This window comes from Aspergillus aculeatus (assembly GCF_001890905.1).
Source record: "Aspergillus aculeatus ATCC 16872 unplaced genomic scaffold ASPACscaffold_4, whole genome shotgun sequence".
NCBI lineage: Eukaryota > Fungi > Ascomycota > Eurotiomycetes > Eurotiales > Aspergillaceae > Aspergillus > Aspergillus aculeatus.
The window spans coordinates 338,636-356,210 of NW_017962979.1; the positions used below are offsets into that span (position 1 = coordinate 338,636).

A 17,575-nucleotide genomic window follows, 5' to 3' on the forward strand; every position below is an offset into this window, starting at 1 on the left:
TGTGGCATACACCACAAGCCACTGTAGTCTGTGGGTCGCATATCGGAAGCGTTTGAGACTTGTGATTGACTGGAACCTGGGATTTCTTCGAGAGCATAGTAGCAGGAACAGTAAGTGCATGAGGGGGGACAAAAGAAAGAGCGGAAAGAGGAAGACGAAGACGGCTGGGGGCAAGTGAAAAGCCTAAGTGGGGGCCGGCGGGAAGACCTTACCACTTGCGGAATTCTAGTCGGGAAATCCCACATGCTAGTCGGAAAACCCACATCAGATTGTATACTACACCATCCCCTCTTACTTGCTAATTCCATAAACCCAGCAGCATGTATCATAGAGTCCTTAGTGAGAGCTTCCCTCCGTTATCACTCTTCGAATGCATCTGTTACGCATTAGCCCTGCACGGATGAAATATAATGGTGGGCCGATTTCGAAACCGTTGTGGATTGCAGCTGACCCCGTATGGCATTCAGGAGTGGCATCCCTATGCCTCCAGTCGCGCGCGCACTCAACTCGCCTACCGCTTCACCCTCGCGCATTCTACTCAGTCAAGGCTTTCCACCACTCAAAACATACAGACAACAGCACCCAATCACCATCCACCTCTCTCTCGACCGAAAAACGACCCATGAACATAGCCGAGCACGTTCTGTACGCAACCACCCTACCTCCCTTAGGATCTCAGGGCTGACCTTCCCAAGCACCACCTTCGATCAGATCGTCAACTGGGCCCGACAGGGCTCCCTCTGGCCGCTCAGCTTCGGGCTCGCCTGCTGCGCCCTTGAGATGATGCACGTGTCGATGCCGCGGTACGACCAGGACCGGCTGGGGATCATCTTCCGGGCGTCGCCGCGGCAGGCGGACGTGATGATCGTGGCGGGCACGGTGACCAACAAGATGGCGCCCGCGCTGCGGCAGTGCTACGACCAGATGGCCGAGCCCCGCTGGGTGATCAGCATGGGCAGCTGCGCCAACGGCGGCGGCTACTACCACTACAGCTACAGCGTCGTGCGCGGGGTCGACCGCCTCGTCCCCGTGGACGTGTACATCCCCGGGTGCCCGGCGACGGCCGAGGCCACCCTCTACGGGGTGTTTCAGTTGCAGAAGAAGATGCGGCGGACGAAGGTAACCCGGATGTGGTATCGACGGTGAGGGGGTGATTGGCTGTGGAATGGGGATACTTCTTTTTCTATGGTGTTGTTTGTTTCGTATTTCCATGTTTCACTGAGGCGTCGATGTTGAGTACTCGGAAGAGTCACGTAGCTGTACAAACAAATCGTATTTGCATTGTGGAAGGTCGAGATGTTTTAGGGTTCGTGACAGACGAGGTTATCTGAAGTTGCTTAATCCCAGAAGGTTGCTTGCACCCGCCGATGAGTCGAGTAAGGTGAGCAACAATCCTACAAGTGACTTGTGTGGTATTGAAAAGCAATGTAAGACAACCTTGGGGCTGACACATCTTAACCGAGAATGTCGACATAGGAATCAGAAACAAAATCTCATAATGTCTTTCAATAAAAGGGTAGGACTAGTTGGTAAATCAAGTCCAGCTTTGTGGCCCCAAGTCAGAAAGCGTGGAAAGTGAGTAAAACGGGGAAGGAACCTCGGAAATGATGAACCACCGGAGAATGGCAGAGCCTTAACCCGCTCAGTACATTTGTATACATACCTTAAAAACCAGCCCTAAACCAACCTCCGCCCACCCTCTTCCCCACACTCCCAGCACAACCCACATGCCGCTATGCATCTCTACCCGGGACTATAAATATCCTCATTCTCAATAACGAGCCGACGATCCAACCGCTTCAAAGCAGATAACCTCTCCGCAAACCGCTCCAGCGCCCCCGGAAACACCCTCGCACGGTCCTTGAACACCACCGTCTCAACATTCGGGAATATCGTCTACATGTCCCAGAAGTCACCTAGTCAGCTCATCCGCCATCGCTATCGTTTTTCCGATAGATTAAGACAACGCAACGCACCGGAATCTCCCCAAACAACGCCTCCCACTCCGCATGCCGCACGCAGTACGTATCCGGCCACGACTCGAATCGCGGATCGATCTCCAGCACCCTGACCCGGCCGCCCCGCACCGGCGGCACGTACGACAACTCACCCCCTCCCGCCCCGGGACACACCAAGGTGACAGACTCCAGCCGGGGGAACTCGACCTCGCGCAGAGCGGCGCCGTATCCCTGCGCGACCGGCTCGGAGACGGTGACGAGGCGGGCGCGCGTCACCATCGCAGCGTACACCTGTCGGCGCGCGGGGTCGGCGATCCGCGCCAGTCGGTCGGGGAGGTCGTTGCTGCTGTACGAGCATTCGAGGTCTTCGCTCCAGAGCACGGGGAGGGTCACGGCTGACCAGGGGCGGTTGACGAGGGCGCAACGGTACAGGGCGCCGGTGCGGGTGTAGTGGCATGTGGTTTCGGGCTCGTCTGCGTCCTCGTCCCAGGTGGTCTTGGAGTCCGAGGCCGGGCCGTCTTCGAAGTTGAGTTGTCGGTCTTTAGTTATGGGGTTGGTGAAGGCATCGGTGGATGGGGAGGGGGTGGGGGTGATTTCTGGGGGTAAGGGAGAGCGCGTGGCGGGCCAGGTGTTGAGCGTGTCGGCGTGAATCCAGGCGATTATCTCGGTGAGGATCTCGGGGAGGAAGAGGGCGCGATGGCTGGCTTTGGATGGTGTTGGTGGATGCATGGTTGAGAGAGTGGTTTGGTGGTGAGTTGGAAACTGGCGGCGGTGTGTATCCTTTTCCGTGGTGTTGCGATGCGTGTACATTCTGCACGATTGCACGTGAGGTCGGATGAGGCTGACGCTAACAGCCGAGTGAGTCACACAATATATTAAGCTTGGACCACTATAAGGCTGGCTTGAATAGGGCTTAGCTTGTGCTTGTGTAACGGGGCCGCCCATAGGTTGCACAGCGGCTGCATTACAGATGACTACATGGCTCGGGACGCTACGGTGGTGCTTATGCATCATCAATCACTCTCTCCGATCATAGTGCGGTGATATGTGGGTAACCGACGGAATCATGTTAGGAGTCGCAATGACGTCGAAATGCTCGGAATTTCACTCTTTTGAGATATCCAACAAGGAAAAAAGTCCAAGGGATCCGCTCTTCTCGTCAAATAGGTCTGTCGCGCCTAGGCAAAAGCAGCCCGTCAAGAGATTCGGACAAAGAAGGGATTTCAATTATTACAAGAACAGAAAGCTATCGGTACAGAGAACCTGTTTCGATCTGATCTCGAAAAGTCCACCGTGGTGTCTTAACCAGGATCTATTTCAGGCACCGGGCGCTCCGCGCCGGGGCTCCGATGTCGTATCTGAGCGAGGCGCTGTCGCGCTTGAGCGGGATAGCCTCCTGAGCACAGCTCGGCTCGCTGTAGTAGAATCCAAGGCGTCAGTATCAAGTCAAAGCAAAGAGAAATCGCCCAACCTGGACGTCAGTTAAACCCGTACCGATACAGTTGGCATGTCATGCCAGGAATCAGCTCAACAGAATTGATGACACCCGCGGGCCTATACACGATGATGTTAGCACCACCTCCACAGTAATCAAACAAGACTGCTCCTACGTCGTAATGCAAGATCCATCCCCATTGCTGTGGACGTAAGGTCCGGTGAAGTGGTCCTGGGCGAAAAGTCCGGCCTGCGTGGATGTTAGTCCCGTCATAGTGATTCTCCGGTGGAAGTGAACTAACCTGAGTCGAGGAGTAAGCCAAAGCGGGAACAATGGCGACCAAGGCACTGGACAGGAAGAGGGCGAACTTCATGTTGGCGATATTAGGTTAGTGGAGTCGATGTTGTTGTTGTTGTTGTGGTGGTGGTGGTGGTGGTGGCGGTTGTCGACGTCGATGCGATTGATGATTTTACAATTTGCCACATGCATTCAGCGCGGATTTATAGTAATGAGACTGGAAGTAGTTTCGACGCGAAATCTCGCTGTTTGTGTGTGTTTTGTCTACCATATGCGGAAGTATGCAACTCGCAATTTGGTCCTCATACTTTGTGTCACTTAAACCCAAACCAAGGGGGGCTTCTGGGCCCCGCATGGCTCCAGGGAGATCAAGGAGCCGTGCGGAAACAGACTCCCCATCCTACCCAGCCAATCACCCGTGCTAGTATGGTATGCAGCATTTCGATTGGGGTTGCCGATCCCTTGCTCCTGACCTATGAAGGGCTGCGCAGGTAGGGAATTCTCCGGGATACGGAGTATTATCCGAGCAGTACATGTGCTTAAAGTTGATTGTTTTTGCTTCTGCAATGACAAACAAATACACCGTTAAGATTTGGTCACTTGCGATCGCTGAGTATTGGTGGCAGAATTGACTTGGGCTTTTTCTGTAGTTGTGAAGGATACGGTATTCCTGACCAAAACGAGGGTGAGGATTGAAGGGGGCCGAGGGGTGGAGTGGTAAGAAAACAGCTGGACGGATCTCAATCAAGGAGTCTACAATCGAAGACCGACTTCTACTAGAAGTCTCCTTCACCCTTATGAGATCCAGCGTTTGTCTTGATTTAGCCAGGGAAGGGGCGGATTTGCCCAAGAACAGCCGACCCAAATGTGCGGTACCCGGTGCAAATCTGGTGAAACCCTTCTTAGCCTGGTGGCCTGCATATCGTACTGTCCTCTACACAAAAGGCCTTCCTCACTACCTGCTTGTCAATAAAGGCTCAGTTTCCCCTGTGGTAGCCTCCAAAGTGCCGACAACAGCACGTCTCCTCGCCGCCAGCAAGAACAAGAGCCCCTGTCCGACCGCGAAAATCAGACTGTCCACCGCCGGCCACCCCACCCACAGGAACCAGGCATAGATCAACGGCCAAGGCAGCGGATAGTCTTTTGGGAAAGGTGGACAGGTGACCCGAAAAGGTCCCCGCGAGCAGCAGAAACACGGCCGCCTGAGCACCCAGCCCCCGCACACTGATGCCACTTCGGTGCTGGGGCCCTGAGCGAAGCAAGGTGATCACCTGAGACAGAAACGCCCCCATACTTAGCCACGGCACCGCCGGGTTGACGTACAAAAGATGGCAGCCGCTGAAGATCGCGTGTGTGAAATCGACGTCCGGGTCTTGGTGGAGCAACACGATGAGCAACGCCCCTGGTGCGAGGGAGATGGCGAGGAAGATGCCGTAGAGAGTTGCCGCGTAGATCTTTCGTCCGCGGGATAGTCCCGGGGATGGGTACCAGAGACACATTCCCAATCTTTGGGCGTCAGTTATGGTGTGTCAAAGTCTCGAGTGGCCATTGAGCCTTAGAGGGGATTCAACCAGTCGCACTACTTACTGGAGAACGAAAAGTACCCAGACAGTGGCGAGTTGGCAAAAGTTCAGCCAGTCGCCCCAGGACTTTGGGTTTTCGATGAAGAAGTCGGCGCCATGGGGTAGGTTGATGTAGATCAGACCGACGAGAAACTGTTCCGTAGCGCAGACGGTGTTGAGGACGAGGGAAAAGAGCGACAGGCCTGAGGTGTCCTTGCTAGAATGGGTGAGCTGCTGTTGAGGAAGAAATGAGTAGACGGTCAGGCCGAGGCCAATGCTAGTGGGCGCAGTCTGTTAGTCTGAACGCGATTCCAGCAGGTTTAAGCCTACATGCGAAACACGTTATGCAGCATCGGAGAGGTCGATCTTGTCACCCAACACAACACCTGTTGATGAACTTTTAGGTAGAATTAAAGCACATGAATAATAGCCCCCGCGCGAGGTGGGCACAATGTTATATATAAGATCGAATTATTAGTACTAGTCTGGTCTAATTTAGTTTGGTCACTATGCTAGTTTAGCTAGTAGGTGCAGCGTTACAAAACGGCTACTTGTACACCCTTGCTGCTGTAGAATAATCGTCATATTGTACTTACTATGCTTTGCGACATCTAGCAGTGATCTTTTACCCCCTAATATCCAGCAGTGGTGACCAGAAAAATTACTATCAGCAAGGTTTTCTAGAGCATCTCGCTTCTGGCTAAGTGAGGTACTCTGTCAACGTCATTGACCTGCGAAATTGCAGTAAGATTTTAGTGAGATTAATTGAACCTTTTTCCAAGACTGCACAATGCATGGCCACGGCCCCGTAAAGGGTCCTAGGTGGGAAACCGGGTAGAAGCGGCCGGTTATCATTCGCCTGGACTGCCGTCGCACTCCACCACAAACAGGGTCTTGAATGCATGGATAATGAACGACACATTTGACACCCTAGACTATATCATAACCTATCAGTCCGCGGCAACGCGGCGCGTGATGTCTACACCGGGCAATATATTGTTGACGAGGAAGGTTTAGTCCAAGACCATGATTCTCTATCCGCAGGACAGTCTCCAGGCAGACGACTCATTTTTGGCCTTTCTACCGGTCAAGGACAGAGTACTAGGGTTTCACAAGACAACAAAATACGTAGGAAAAAAATCGGGAGCAGGACTGCAAAGAGGCGGAAGCGAAAGCGCCCTCGGGTGCTGGGGAAAAAAGTTCTTGCCGGCTGCCGGCCGTTTTCTGCCTCTGCCGTCCGCTCGGGGCGGATAAATAATGCATACAGGATCTATTTTTAGCCAAGATGCTTTCCACAGGGCTTCGTAATCACATACACACATCTAGTCAAGTCAAGATGCCGAAATTGTGACAGTATCATCTATGTATCTAGTTTCGAAAGGCCGTTCGAATGTAGCTTGACCAAAAGAGACAATCCAGTCAACTTGTCCTCGAACCATTCGAGGGACGGGCTTCAACTATCCCTGACTTCAACACGTCCTTGATCCGACCAAAACGTTTATTCTTGTACTCGAATGGCCATTCTGTCACTAAAGCTCAGTGGATCGGTGGTTATAGCCCGTCGATAACCCCATCTGGGCCCAAGTGACGTGACTCTGCTTGCACACAAACGCTTTTTGTCATTACCCCATAGTCCCTCGCATACTATATATATCTCACGTCACGCGGGCTTCGTCAACAAAATTGCACTGTGAATAAAACCACCGTCCCACAGTGGCAACCCCAGCACGTCAGCTATCCCCTTGCCGAACGTTATGGTAACCGTGTTCTATAATAATCCCATCACAGCCACCACGAACCAACCGTAAACCCCCCACCGGATCGTCAAAAATCCGACCCTGCAGATCCGGCAATCTGTTTCAGCTGGAATGACACCATCAATGATTGTTCCGCGGCGTCTACCCCACACACATTAAACCACAGCCCCAGGTACAGTACACATCATGTCCGTTGATCATGGAATCCGAGCAGGGGTGCGGACTACGTAACCTTAGTCGATCATTTCAATACTCAGTAGGTATTCCTTTCTCCAGTACTATCACATGAGCACCCCAGGACCGGGCCCATCCCTCAATAGCTCCAGCGCCTATCCGTGACTTCACCGAGAGACTTGAAGCCATACACAACAAGACTAAGAATAGCACCTGCATGATAAGGAGTAGGGATGCTTTTCCTTGTAGATAACCACAATGACTCAATAATCGCAAGCCCGCCGGAAAAACCACAAGCGAGGCCGTCCCGTCCCCGCGGCAATCCTTCCCCGTGGCCCCACTCGTGCGGCCAGAATCCCGGAACAACGAGACCCCGATTGGCAAGTGGAATTTACCCGCGGCGATCCGGTCTCGCCAATTTGCCGGGCTGGATGGACTCTCCGCCCCGTGGCCGACCGATCGACCCGGTTGCGGGTTCCACTGCAGCCTCCTCCCTTTCCCCCTTTCCCCTTTTGTGGGATGTGTGGCTTTGGGGGAAGCTATTTTCGGCGATGATTGATTTATCATGTTCTAGAAGGTCTAGAATCGTTTCGGCTTCGTATTCGTCCAAAGATTGCATAGGAGGTTTGCTTAGTGGGGATCTAGGTGCGATCGGTGATTGAGCTTGGGATTGGGGGGCTTGGTGGCTAGCAGGAGGAATAATGTTGTGTTTGATAGTATATTCTTCATTATTGGTTCGTCCCTTGCACGGCAAGGGGAAGGTCTGATCTATGATCTATAGGACGTGGACGCTCTAGGTGGTATATTCTAATAACAGGAGTGAACGCTAGACAGGATGGATGACGCCGAGATAGTGGAACAAAGGGGACAGGAAGAAAAAAGGAGATGAGGGACTTTTAGGCCGTGATCTTGAAGCTCTGCTTCGTCATGGAGGAGGAGAGAGGTGATGATGATGATGAGGAGGAAAGGAAAGGAGAGAGAGAGAGAGAGGATATAAGTGGAGGTAGTCTGTCCGAGACGGTGAGGATGCTCAAAGCTTTCGATCGGATGAAAGCGCGCCAGTAGCTGTTGTACTGACGGGAGGGAGATATGAGTGATCCCGTGGAGGAGTCGGTCTGGATTGGAGCAGACGGATTGCCGATGGAGTCGGAGGTGGAGAGACGCCGGACACGGCGTGGTTCCCTGGGTCTGGTGAGGACCGTGATGGGTGGTCGGGGACTGCTTGAGTTGATCAAAGGCGATGAGACGTGGTCGAGAACGAGCGAAGATTAGGTGGGTTGAATTCAACAGGCGACAACAGGCACTCCAGATTGAGACCAGTGCACACTGCCACTCCGGCGGGAGAAAATCTTCTCCATGCACCGGCGACCCTTGTCGAGGAGGCTCTTCTTCTCGGTGGGCTCCGGAGCCCATTTGATAGACGGGGTCTTCACGGCGGTCGACTTGACAGCGGCCGACTTCATCGGGGCAGGAGCCGCGGAGGAGGGCTTGGAACCCCGGCGGGAGCGCCGGGGTGGGATGGGCAGGTCGTTGTCGAGGTCATCGTCGCTGTCGCTACCCATGGAGCGGATGTGGACTTGGATGTCCCGCTTGACGAGCTCCATGGACTTCTCATGGACGCGGGCGTGGCCGAGGCACCGGCGCAGATCGGGCTGCTTGGAGCTGCTTTCGTGTTCATACTTCTCGCCGGAAACGAGGCAGAGGTGAAGATGGAGCGAGGATTTGGTTGCGAAGGGGGAGCGACGCTGAGGGCGCACGGGTGGAGGAGGGGTCGTTTTGGTGAAGAGGAAGGAAGAGGTGTAGGACATTGTAGGTTGAGATTTGGTGGATTTTTAATGGGCGAGAGACTCGATAGTGGTGGTGGTGTGTATGTACGCAGGCACTACTCCGTCACCCAAAGGGCGGGGAGAGTCAAGGTGGATTGGTGTTGGTTTGGAGGGGGAAGGAAACGTAGAGCTGCTTGCTTGGTTGTCACTTTTTCCCTTTCCATGATTGCCGGACCTTCGAGTCTATATAGGGTGCCAGGGGGGAAGGAAAGCCAGCTTGCGATAAGAAAAGCGCGAGTAGGTCATGGGGTGAGCAAAAGTCTGCTTGCTAGGGCTCTAGAACTTCCCCGGTGGATCAGTAAGTGGATCCGCCCATCAGTGGCCGACTGTTCCAGCCCTGCCATCAGGCAGGCAAACCCCTCGACCGCCACTGCCCAATTGCACAAAATTGCTCAGGAACCACTCGGCGACAATGGAGCATGAAACGTTAATGATAATGCACGGCCAGGGCCACTGCCAATCAGCGAGTGGTTTCACGCCCATGCGATACAGGCACACAGGCACAGGTAGGCACCGGGTGTGATAGACTGATAGCAAAGACTTCACCAGCCAGTGAATAAGGTTCCTCACACCTGAAGAGGGAAAAATGTCCGTGCACAGGCACGTGGGTCAGATAAGCGATTCATAATGCATTTGGTGTTCATTTTTTTATTTTCGGGGCCGGGTGGAGCACTCTCTGTGTGGCTATGAAACCTGGAAGTCTCGAGCATCGACGCGACAGCTCGATCACCTTCACAACTCACCAGGTGTACGAGTCTCTGGCCTAGAGTCAACAACTCCACTACAGTAGTGCTGACGTTCTCTTTGCTGGTGCCCCTCCTTCCCCCTCTCCCTTCCTCCCCCTCCACCAGATGGTGTCATCAGAGTGGCAATTTTGAGCGGCCAGATTGACACTGAGTCACTGAGTCACCGCCATTCACCACCGACTGGGTCAATTGACGCGATCCTGGTGCGTAATTTCTTCTAATTGCGTCCTGTGCCTGGACCAAGGACTATTCCACGAGAGTCTTAGACTGAGTCTTAGACTTGAGTGATGGCGTCAGAAAGCAAACCCCATTCCACCATCCACAATCAATAGTGTGTGTGGTCTGTGAGGGTGATGCATTATCAACTTCGGGATGGGGGAGGTGTCAATCCATCCTCGGATCGGCCAACGGAATCGGCCCCTCGATAAGAAACCGGTTTAGCGTGTCTTGTGCAGCTCGCAAGCTACCTGCAGCATGGGAGTTTCCGATCAGCAAGATCGACACTCGCTCAACCGTACTTCCCTGCTTGAGATGATTTGTTTCTCTGTAATCTGCAGCCTGCAGCCTGCAGCCCTCTGCTGGTGGCTTATAACTCGGTGAACCCCCCTCCTACAGTTTGTGATCTATACTATCTGTTTGTCTATATGAACCTCCGTCCACCTGTATTTATTCATATTTTCCATATTCTGGCGCCAACTCCGGTCGCAAAGGCAAAAGGAAAAAAAAAAAAAAAAAAAAACCACAGTTCGTCCCGCTTACCGTCGGCGTGGCACTGACGAGTTATGTAATCCACGCGCACAACGCTGGGTAGCTTTGTTTATTTTTTTTACCCTATGCGCCATCCATCCATCGCATCGCTTCAACTTGACTCATGGCGACACAACCTGCTCCTTTGGGCAAAAGCAGTGGAGGGAAGCGATTACTCGAGTGGGCAGGTGGCTTGCAATTGCCCCTCCTCCCTTCCTCCCCGATGGTCAATGCATCGCGTCTATTGTTTGGATGCGTGATTTCTTTTCTCTTGTGGCCTGCGAAACTCTATCACCGGGGAACAAGCAGGCCTTTAAGTTATACTCCGTCCTCCGTAGGGACACTATCGACAGTCGGCACGCCACATACGGACGTTTTCTCTGGTTGCGTCAAAACCTAGCTAGTAAGCTCGTGTGAGTCGATGGCGATCTAGAACGAGTCTATTTTTCCTGCATTGCTGTGGTTTCTGGTTGTGCGCGATGCGACGGCGGCTAGTGCTGTGCAGTGCTATGCTAGTTCTCCAGTCTTCACACTGCACAGTAGAATAACAGTGAAGTCTACTACGTAGTTTGACTGCTGCGCAAAGACGCACCGGAGGTCTGAGCTTAATCCCCCCCCCCTTCTCCTTCCCCTTCCCTCCCGTTCCCCCTTTCCATGCTCCTGTTGACTCCTGCGTGCCCAATCACCGAGATTGCGATGCCCACGCGGATGGCGTTGCCTAAATTGCGATTGCAGCGGGAGGGTCGGGAGTATTATGAATCAACGGTCGGGATTCCTTGCCTCTGGCTCTATTCCTCCCTGTTTGACTGCGCAGGCCAAATTCGGGCTCGGGTGTTCAATTTCTTGATTCTTGTCTAGAATGTGGAGTGGAGTTCACCCGTCGGGTACTGGATGCTCTAGAAGATGGATGGACCCTGAGGGTTAGGTTATGCCTAGTCTACAACTCTGGACAACGTAGTTAACAGAGTCGATAGCTCCGCGCGTTGGCATTATGCAATCGAATTGCCCCTCCCCTCCCCTTTACCCTCCATCCTCCATCCTTAAACCTGTTCACATGACCCTCATTCAAATTGATTGCAATCCTGCATGCATACTATATACCCCCATCTGCCTGCCTGCCTGCCCCTCTTCGAAAGATTTACCCAACCCACCGAAGAAAAAAGCAAAAAGCCGGAGATCTCATAAATCGCTTGCCGAAAAGGCAAGAATCCCGAACTCCCGGGTTTGCTTTTTCACTTTTCCCTTTTTTTCTTCTTTTTTCTTTTCGCCTGCCGGCTTGGCTGGCTGGTTGCTGGTTCGGATTGTTGGCAGTGATAAGCCACGGCCACTAGACCCGAACCGGAGATCCCGGATCTCGGAGATCAGCCGGCGCCCATGGATTGGGATTGTGGTTGATGTTATCTGTCACCGGCACAAAACCAAAAAGAAAAAAAAATCCGAAGAAAAAGAAAAGTCATTGGCTGAGTCTTATCAGTATGCAATTAAGGTAACCTATGGAAGGGATGGATGGTTTATTCCATCGCCCAGAGGTTGTCGAACGTCCATGCGGCGGGATTGCCGAAGAAAAATTCTTCGAGGGAGAGGTCTTCTTGGCTGAAGGTTGGCTGTTGTGTTCTGGTTAGTTGGGGTGTTCTGGTGTTGTTGAAAGTAAAGGTTTGAGGAAGGGCGCGAACTCACTCGGGATAAGTCCGGGTCGAGGAGAGACGCTCCGGTTAAGTCCGGGGGTAGATGGAGCTGGGTAGTGGTGGTGGTATTATCGGGTGGGTTCATCTATGCGATCGTTAGGACACTCGCCAACACGCTCTTTTTCTTCCAGTTGTTCTGGGAGGATGGAGGGGAAGGGCAACCACCCACCGTAACCAGCCGCATCGGAAACAGAAGCTCCTTCGCCTTGCGCAGATCCTCTTGATGCGCCAGCACCCGATGATACTGCCGCACCACCTCGTAGATCGCCTCCTCCTTCTGCACCGCCGGGTGCGCCGGGTCGGGGATCCGCGACCGCAGAAACGCCGCCGCCGCCGCAATGTACCAGTAGTGCGTGTACCCGGTGCCCAAGCGGGTGGTCTTCTCCTCGAGGAGGTGCAGGACCGCCTCGATGTAGTGGATCAGGGTGGTACTGTTGGATTGGAGGAGGAGGTTGTCTTCCCTGCTTTATCAGTCTATTTGCTCCTCGAAGTCTAAGTTGAAAGATTGGGCTGACGTACCGTGCACGCTGGTAGCGATGTACATATTATGGCAGATCACCAGCGCGCTCTTGAAGTAGTCGTGTCGCAGGAGCAGCAGGAGGTGGTTCCCCGCCTCGGTGAGCTGGCGGTGCTGGTCGATGAGCCGGAACGCGGCGTTGAAGCACACCATCCGCGAGAGCGAATAGCGCGGATTGGTATCCGCCTGGCGTGCCAAGGGCGCATGGAGCAGGATCAGGAAGTGTCGGAGCTGGATGTCCAGCAGCGCGCGGGTCAGGGCTGGGTTACGCCCTCGCGCTGACACCCCCGGGGTGCGGGTGTCGTCGTCGGGCCACCGGGGCAGTCTGTGCAGCGCGGCCGTGATCCGCTCCTCGCTGCGGAGCACCTCCTCGTACACGGACTGCGCGTGGATATCGTTGACGAGGGAGTTCAGGGCGGTGCGCAGCGGGAAACTAGACGCTGCAACCCGCAGGAACGAGCACGCCGTGTACACCTCGGCCGGCTGGGAGGGCGGGAGCGCCGCCGCGTCGACCGCCAGCGCCTCGTCGTCGATGTTGAGCGGCGGCGCGGTGTCCGCGGTCAGCGCCGCGCCCGCGGACGGCATGCCGCGGTCCGTCGAGATCTGCAGCTCCAGCTCCAGGATTGTCGCCCACAGCCGGCGCCGCATTTCTAGGTCGAAGACCGACACGCGGTCGCCCAGGATGGTCGGGTCGCGGTGAAAGCCCGCCGACATGGCCTCGCGCACCAACGTCCCCGCCGCCGTCCACGTGCGCTTCTTCTTTACCACGTTCACCATCTTCGCCACGAGCAGCAGGCACCGGATTTGCCAGATCGCCAGGTAGATGTGCTTCTGACTCTGGCGGGGCAGCCACGCCTCCGCCGCCTCGATCCAGAGCGTCGCGCGCTCGCGCGCCATCGCGCTGTCGCCGATGTATTTGGGCTGTTGCTGCTGCTGGGCCGCGGGCGCCGCGAGGCAGCCCACGCACGCGAGCACCAGCATCAGCGTCACGACGAACGCCGGCCGCGCGGCGCGGCTGTCTTCGCGGAACGTCTCGTACTCCCGCATGAAGCTGGGGTAGTGCAGGATGCGGTAGACGGTCTCGAAGGTGTCGAAGTAGAGCTGCACGTGGGCGTCTATGGTCTCCGGGTCCGGGAGTAGCCCGACGAGCTCCCATTCATGCTGCGGCAGCAGGTCCGCCCGCATGCCCTTCCATTTCACCTGGAGCGCCTTTAACTCCCGCTGCAGGCTGGGCAGGGAGGTGCGCTGCATGATCGTCTCCTTCATGAACGATCGCAGCTCGGGGAACTGGCCCCAAGACATACATCAGCCAGGCTTCTTGCCACAGTGACAACTAAGAGAGTGAATACCCACATGAGAAATCAAGCTGATTGGATTCGTACTTCCGTAGTAATGGGTCTTGAAATTCTCGCCCCGCAGAATCGTCGTCTGCACCCGCAGCCGCTCCCCGCCGGACCCTGGGGGCCCGATTCCATAATCATGACCATCGTTGTCATCGGCAACGTTACTGCGGATCGACGGGCGCTCCTCATTGATCCCCGTCGCCGACGACGACGCCCCGAGTAACTGCCAGCTCCCTGCGTTCTGCGGCGCCGCTAGCGATATTACCCTCGTCTCGGGGGATGCCTGATCTACCGCCGGGTGCTCCAGCCCCGGCCCTCGGACAGAATGAACCTGTGGCACTGGCGCCCGCGCCGGCGGGGGACTGTGCAACGTGTACGCACTATTGTGCAACAAGACGGACCGCTCCTCCTCCGGCAATAAGGGGAGTTCATTGTAGGAGCACGACTCGGCGATGCCACCGTTCCGACACCGCCCGCACGCCGGGACCTCGCGGTCGCATTTGAGTTTACGGCGCCGGCAGGCGTAGCACGAGAGGGCCTTGCGTCTGCGCTTGGGCTTGTCCGAGCTCGGTTGCCGAGGGGATTTGGCGATCCGAGATGGGGGGTTGGATTGCATTTCCTGTTGATCGGGTGTAAGGGAGGGGAGGAAAAGAGGAGTCGCGTAGCATGTCAGACTGCGTCGTAGCTCCGAGGCGGGCGTGCCGCGGTTATTTAATCTCGGATATAATTCGTCTCGGGGTTTAGAGGGTTGTCTCGGTCGGAGTTGTCAGAAAGTGAGATATTTCCTGAAGGGATTTGATTGGTGGGTGATTTCTTTATCTGATTGATTGATAACGACAGACGGCGACTCGGAAGGCTCGGTTCCGATTGGTTCAATGTCGGGGTCAAGGCTATCCGCGTCAATCACACGTGTGCTTTGATGCTGTCACACAACACATGGCATGAGCATGAGCAGTGGACAGATTGAGCGCTATAGTTACACGACGGCTGTCTGTAAGCGCATAGGTGTCAACGGGTGGCCATGTGCCCCGGAAAGCGGACCGCTCGGAGGAGATACCCGGTTGTCGCCCGGGATATGCACGCACCTACGCGCGTATTCTCTGCATGTATGACATTATTGCGTCGCACCGCATGCTGCCGCTGCCTACCAGCCCACGGAGAGTGAGTGCGTGAAACTCTCACTACGAAGGAAGAGATCGCATCGACGACTCGGGCCTTGGACGATGCCTAAGCGGGTTGATACGACTCTACATTAGCGATGATGGGGCCAAGTTACGCTCGAGTCTCGAAGCATCCTGCTAGAAACTCATATTCAGAAAAAAGTCCAGGTCGATCGCATCTGGTTGCGCAAAAGGGTAGAACGAGATATCCTCCGGCGCAGTGGGGATGACCGTGTCTTCCCCAAGACCGAGGCTGCCCTCGCCCAGCGAACGCTCGAGGTGGTCGATGCCCTTGCGCTTCTTATTCACGGATGCGCGCACGAGTTGCCGGACTGTAGCCAGCGCCTCCGTAGATAAATGCGTATTGAGTCGGTCGGAAATGCTTTGCAGGGTCTCCATCGCGCGCGGGATCACAGCCAGACTGTCCGGCGTGTCCAGTGCCAGCAGGACGCAGACAAACTGAAACACGGTGCCCAGGACATTCCACCAGGGCTGGCCCAGAAAGACCAGTTTTTGTGCCGGAGCGAGCGCGGCCGTGCCCGCGTTGACGATCTCCTCCATCTGCTGTGAGCGCAGTTGGAAATTAATCAGGCGTAGTCGGCGGTATAAGCAGAAAACGAGATCGGCTTTTACCAGCACCAGGAAGTCATGATCGACCTCGATACGGACGATCTGCTTCAGCGCGGATACCTGATCTTCCGCGTCTGCGCCCACTTCTCGGCCCGGCGTGCTCACGGGTATGGCCTGAACCAAGGTACAGAGTTGGGAGGAAAGATCGGTCTTGAAGGTGGCGGAGAAGTCCTCCTGCCGGGCGTGCAGCGTGGGATTCATCACGGACCGCCCATAGTCCCAGGCGATCAGCGTTTGCAGACATTCGGCTACCTGCGCGGTGCGTCTCGGGTTGTACGGTTGCCTTGATGCCGTGTCCGGCGGGGCCCTGCCGGGCGCCAGCATGAAGCCGTCGGGCCCGTGCTGCAGCCCTGTGGCCTCGACGAGATGCATCATCGTGCAGCTGCAGAGCCAAGAGAGATGCGGTCGGCTCGTGGTGCGCATGTACAACGTGCGCAGGAAGTATGCGGCCACGTGCTCGATGGTCGGGAACCGGCCGACGACGTAGTCCTCGAGGATGCTTTTCGCGTGCTGCACTGCCCACGACTCCTTTTCTTGAATCAATGCCTCTTCGACGCCGTTGAACAACGATCCCAATGCCACGACCCCGCAGATCACTGCCTCAAAGCTCAGCCCCTGAGGCTTCCCGTGCCAATGCTCCTCGGCCCGCTGAAGCAGCCTTTCGTGGTCTAGGAAGTTGAATAAGGGGTGAATGGTGGTCACATATACATTGATGAGGCGCTTAGCCACCACCCAGTCGATGACTTCAGCAACCTGAAAGTGGACGCTAGTTTCCGGCTCCCGTCTAACCCCCGGATTGTAGGCGAACGAATGCAAACGTGGGGGATTGGGAGCCTGCATGTCCAGCCCGACAAACAGTGGAAACGCGACCGAGGACTGCCGCCCCACGAACCGCTGCTTCCAGGGCTCCAAGATTCCGTGAGGAGCTGACGGGCTGCTGGTGCGCACCGCGCCCGTTCCTTGTGGAGCTACCTGCCCATCCTCTGAAGCTATACGCCGCGCACCCGCTAGACGAGTGTTTGGGACATACTCACAGTCGACGCTGGAGCTCGCACACATGCTGCATGGAACGTTGCCATCGCACTTGACTCTCCGCAACCGACACTGCGTGCAGGCCTGGCGCGATCGCTGACGCTTCCGATCCAAGCCATCAGCCTCATCACTCGACGACTGCGAATTGCGTCGACCATGCCTACTCGACGTCAGTAGTCGGCCACAGTGCCACGATTCGGGTGAGACATAGCCGTACTTCCGACTCCCCTCGTCGGCCGCCACATAATTCGGCTTCAGCTTGGACGATCGGGATTGCTTCCAATTGTCGTGCGTGGATGGGGGACACGTATGAGGGTTGTAGACCGTCACCCGAGGCTGTCCTTTCTTGGTCCCGATTCGCACCTCATATTGACAGACCGGATCCCGGCACTTGGTGATGTGGCGGGCGGGGTCTGACTTGGCGACGAGGTAGGATTCATGGCGATCGGCTGTATGGCGGAGGAGAGTGTGACGGGCCTGAGAGATGGTGTCGAATGTCATTCCTATGCAAAAGGGGGTGACGTCCCCGGGGCTGGTGCAAGAAGCAGAAAGTTAATAAAGCATTTTACACTTAACGACGTATTTGCAGGGCCTACGATTGGTGGGATGGATCCATCCTCTGTGGCGTGGCTGGGTGGATGGTCCACGATGTTGCATGGGCAGGACAGAAGGACAACCCTGAGATCATGCCAGATGCCACCAAAAA

General features: G+C 55.4%; 7 protein-coding genes across 7 annotated transcripts; 1 reads left to right on the forward strand and 6 right to left on the reverse strand.

Moving 5' to 3' along the window:
• Nucleotides 1–622: 622 nt before the first annotated feature.
• ASPACDRAFT_40774 (NuoB/complex I 20 kDa subunit family protein) lies at nt 623–1,146 on the forward strand (the record flags this gene model as incomplete). The annotated part of the gene is made up of 2 exons (XM_020200813.1): nt 623–645; nt 696–1,146. 2 exons carry the CDS (start codon nt 623–625, stop codon nt 1,144–1,146), a joined length of 474 nt encoding a protein of 157 aa, XP_020058297.1.
• A 356-nt stretch (nt 1,147–1,502) lies between these two features.
• Nucleotides 1,503–2,687, reverse strand: ASPACDRAFT_1853986 (uncharacterized protein; the record flags this gene model as incomplete). Its single annotated transcript, XM_020197349.1, has 2 exons — nt 1,503–1,896; nt 1,977–2,687. 2 exons carry the CDS (start codon nt 2,685–2,687, stop codon nt 1,744–1,746), a joined length of 864 nt encoding a protein of 287 aa, XP_020058298.1. The 3' UTR covers nt 1,503–1,743.
• A 583-nt stretch (nt 2,688–3,270) lies between these two features.
• On the reverse strand, nt 3,271–3,843 carry ASPACDRAFT_1853987 (uncharacterized protein; the record flags this gene model as incomplete). The annotated part of the gene is made up of 4 exons (XM_020197350.1): nt 3,695–3,843; nt 3,569–3,642; nt 3,453–3,512; nt 3,271–3,373 (listed from the first exon to the last, which is right to left on the reverse strand). Exons 1-4 carry the CDS (start codon nt 3,764–3,766, stop codon nt 3,271–3,273), a joined length of 309 nt encoding a protein of 102 aa, XP_020058299.1. The 5' UTR covers nt 3,767–3,843.
• Nucleotides 3,844–4,645: 802 nt separating this feature from the next.
• On the reverse strand, nt 4,646–7,541 carry ASPACDRAFT_1879454 (uncharacterized protein; the record flags this gene model as incomplete). Its single annotated transcript, XM_020198161.1, has 4 exons — nt 7,377–7,541; nt 5,278–5,529; nt 4,901–5,196; nt 4,646–4,830 (listed from the first exon to the last, which is right to left on the reverse strand). The coding sequence occupies exons 1-4, from the start codon at nt 7,400–7,402 to the stop codon at nt 4,646–4,648; spliced, it is 759 nt and encodes a 252-aa protein (XP_020058300.1). The 5' UTR covers nt 7,403–7,541.
• A 925-nt stretch (nt 7,542–8,466) lies between these two features.
• On the reverse strand, nt 8,467–8,991 carry ASPACDRAFT_40778 (uncharacterized protein; the record flags this gene model as incomplete). The annotated part of the gene is made up of 1 exon (XM_020200814.1): nt 8,467–8,991. One exon carries the CDS (start codon nt 8,989–8,991, stop codon nt 8,467–8,469), a length of 525 nt encoding a protein of 174 aa, XP_020058301.1.
• A 3,022-nt stretch (nt 8,992–12,013) lies between these two features.
• On the reverse strand, nt 12,014–14,663 carry ASPACDRAFT_40779 (uncharacterized protein; the record flags this gene model as incomplete). Its single annotated transcript, XM_020200815.1, has 5 exons — nt 12,014–12,106; nt 12,180–12,272; nt 12,357–12,643; nt 12,707–13,991; nt 14,058–14,663. 5 exons carry the CDS (start codon nt 14,661–14,663, stop codon nt 12,014–12,016), a joined length of 2,364 nt encoding a protein of 787 aa, XP_020058302.1.
• A 594-nt stretch (nt 14,664–15,257) lies between these two features.
• Nucleotides 15,258–17,346, reverse strand: ASPACDRAFT_1897108 (putative C6 transcription factor). Its single transcript, XM_020198719.1, has 2 exons — nt 17,087–17,346; nt 15,258–17,029 (listed from the first exon to the last, which is right to left on the reverse strand). Exon 2 carries the CDS (start codon nt 16,894–16,896, stop codon nt 15,346–15,348), a length of 1,551 nt encoding a protein of 516 aa, XP_020058303.1. The 5' UTR covers nt 16,897–17,029; nt 17,087–17,346; the 3' UTR covers nt 15,258–15,345.
• Nucleotides 17,347–17,575: the final 229 nt, after the last annotated feature.

Excerpts from the sequence above, each read along its gene's own strand:
- ASPACDRAFT_1897108 (XM_020198719.1), bottom strand. The coding sequence starts at position 16,896 with ATGTGTGCGAGCTCCAGCGTCGACTGTGAGTATGTCCCAAACACTCGT.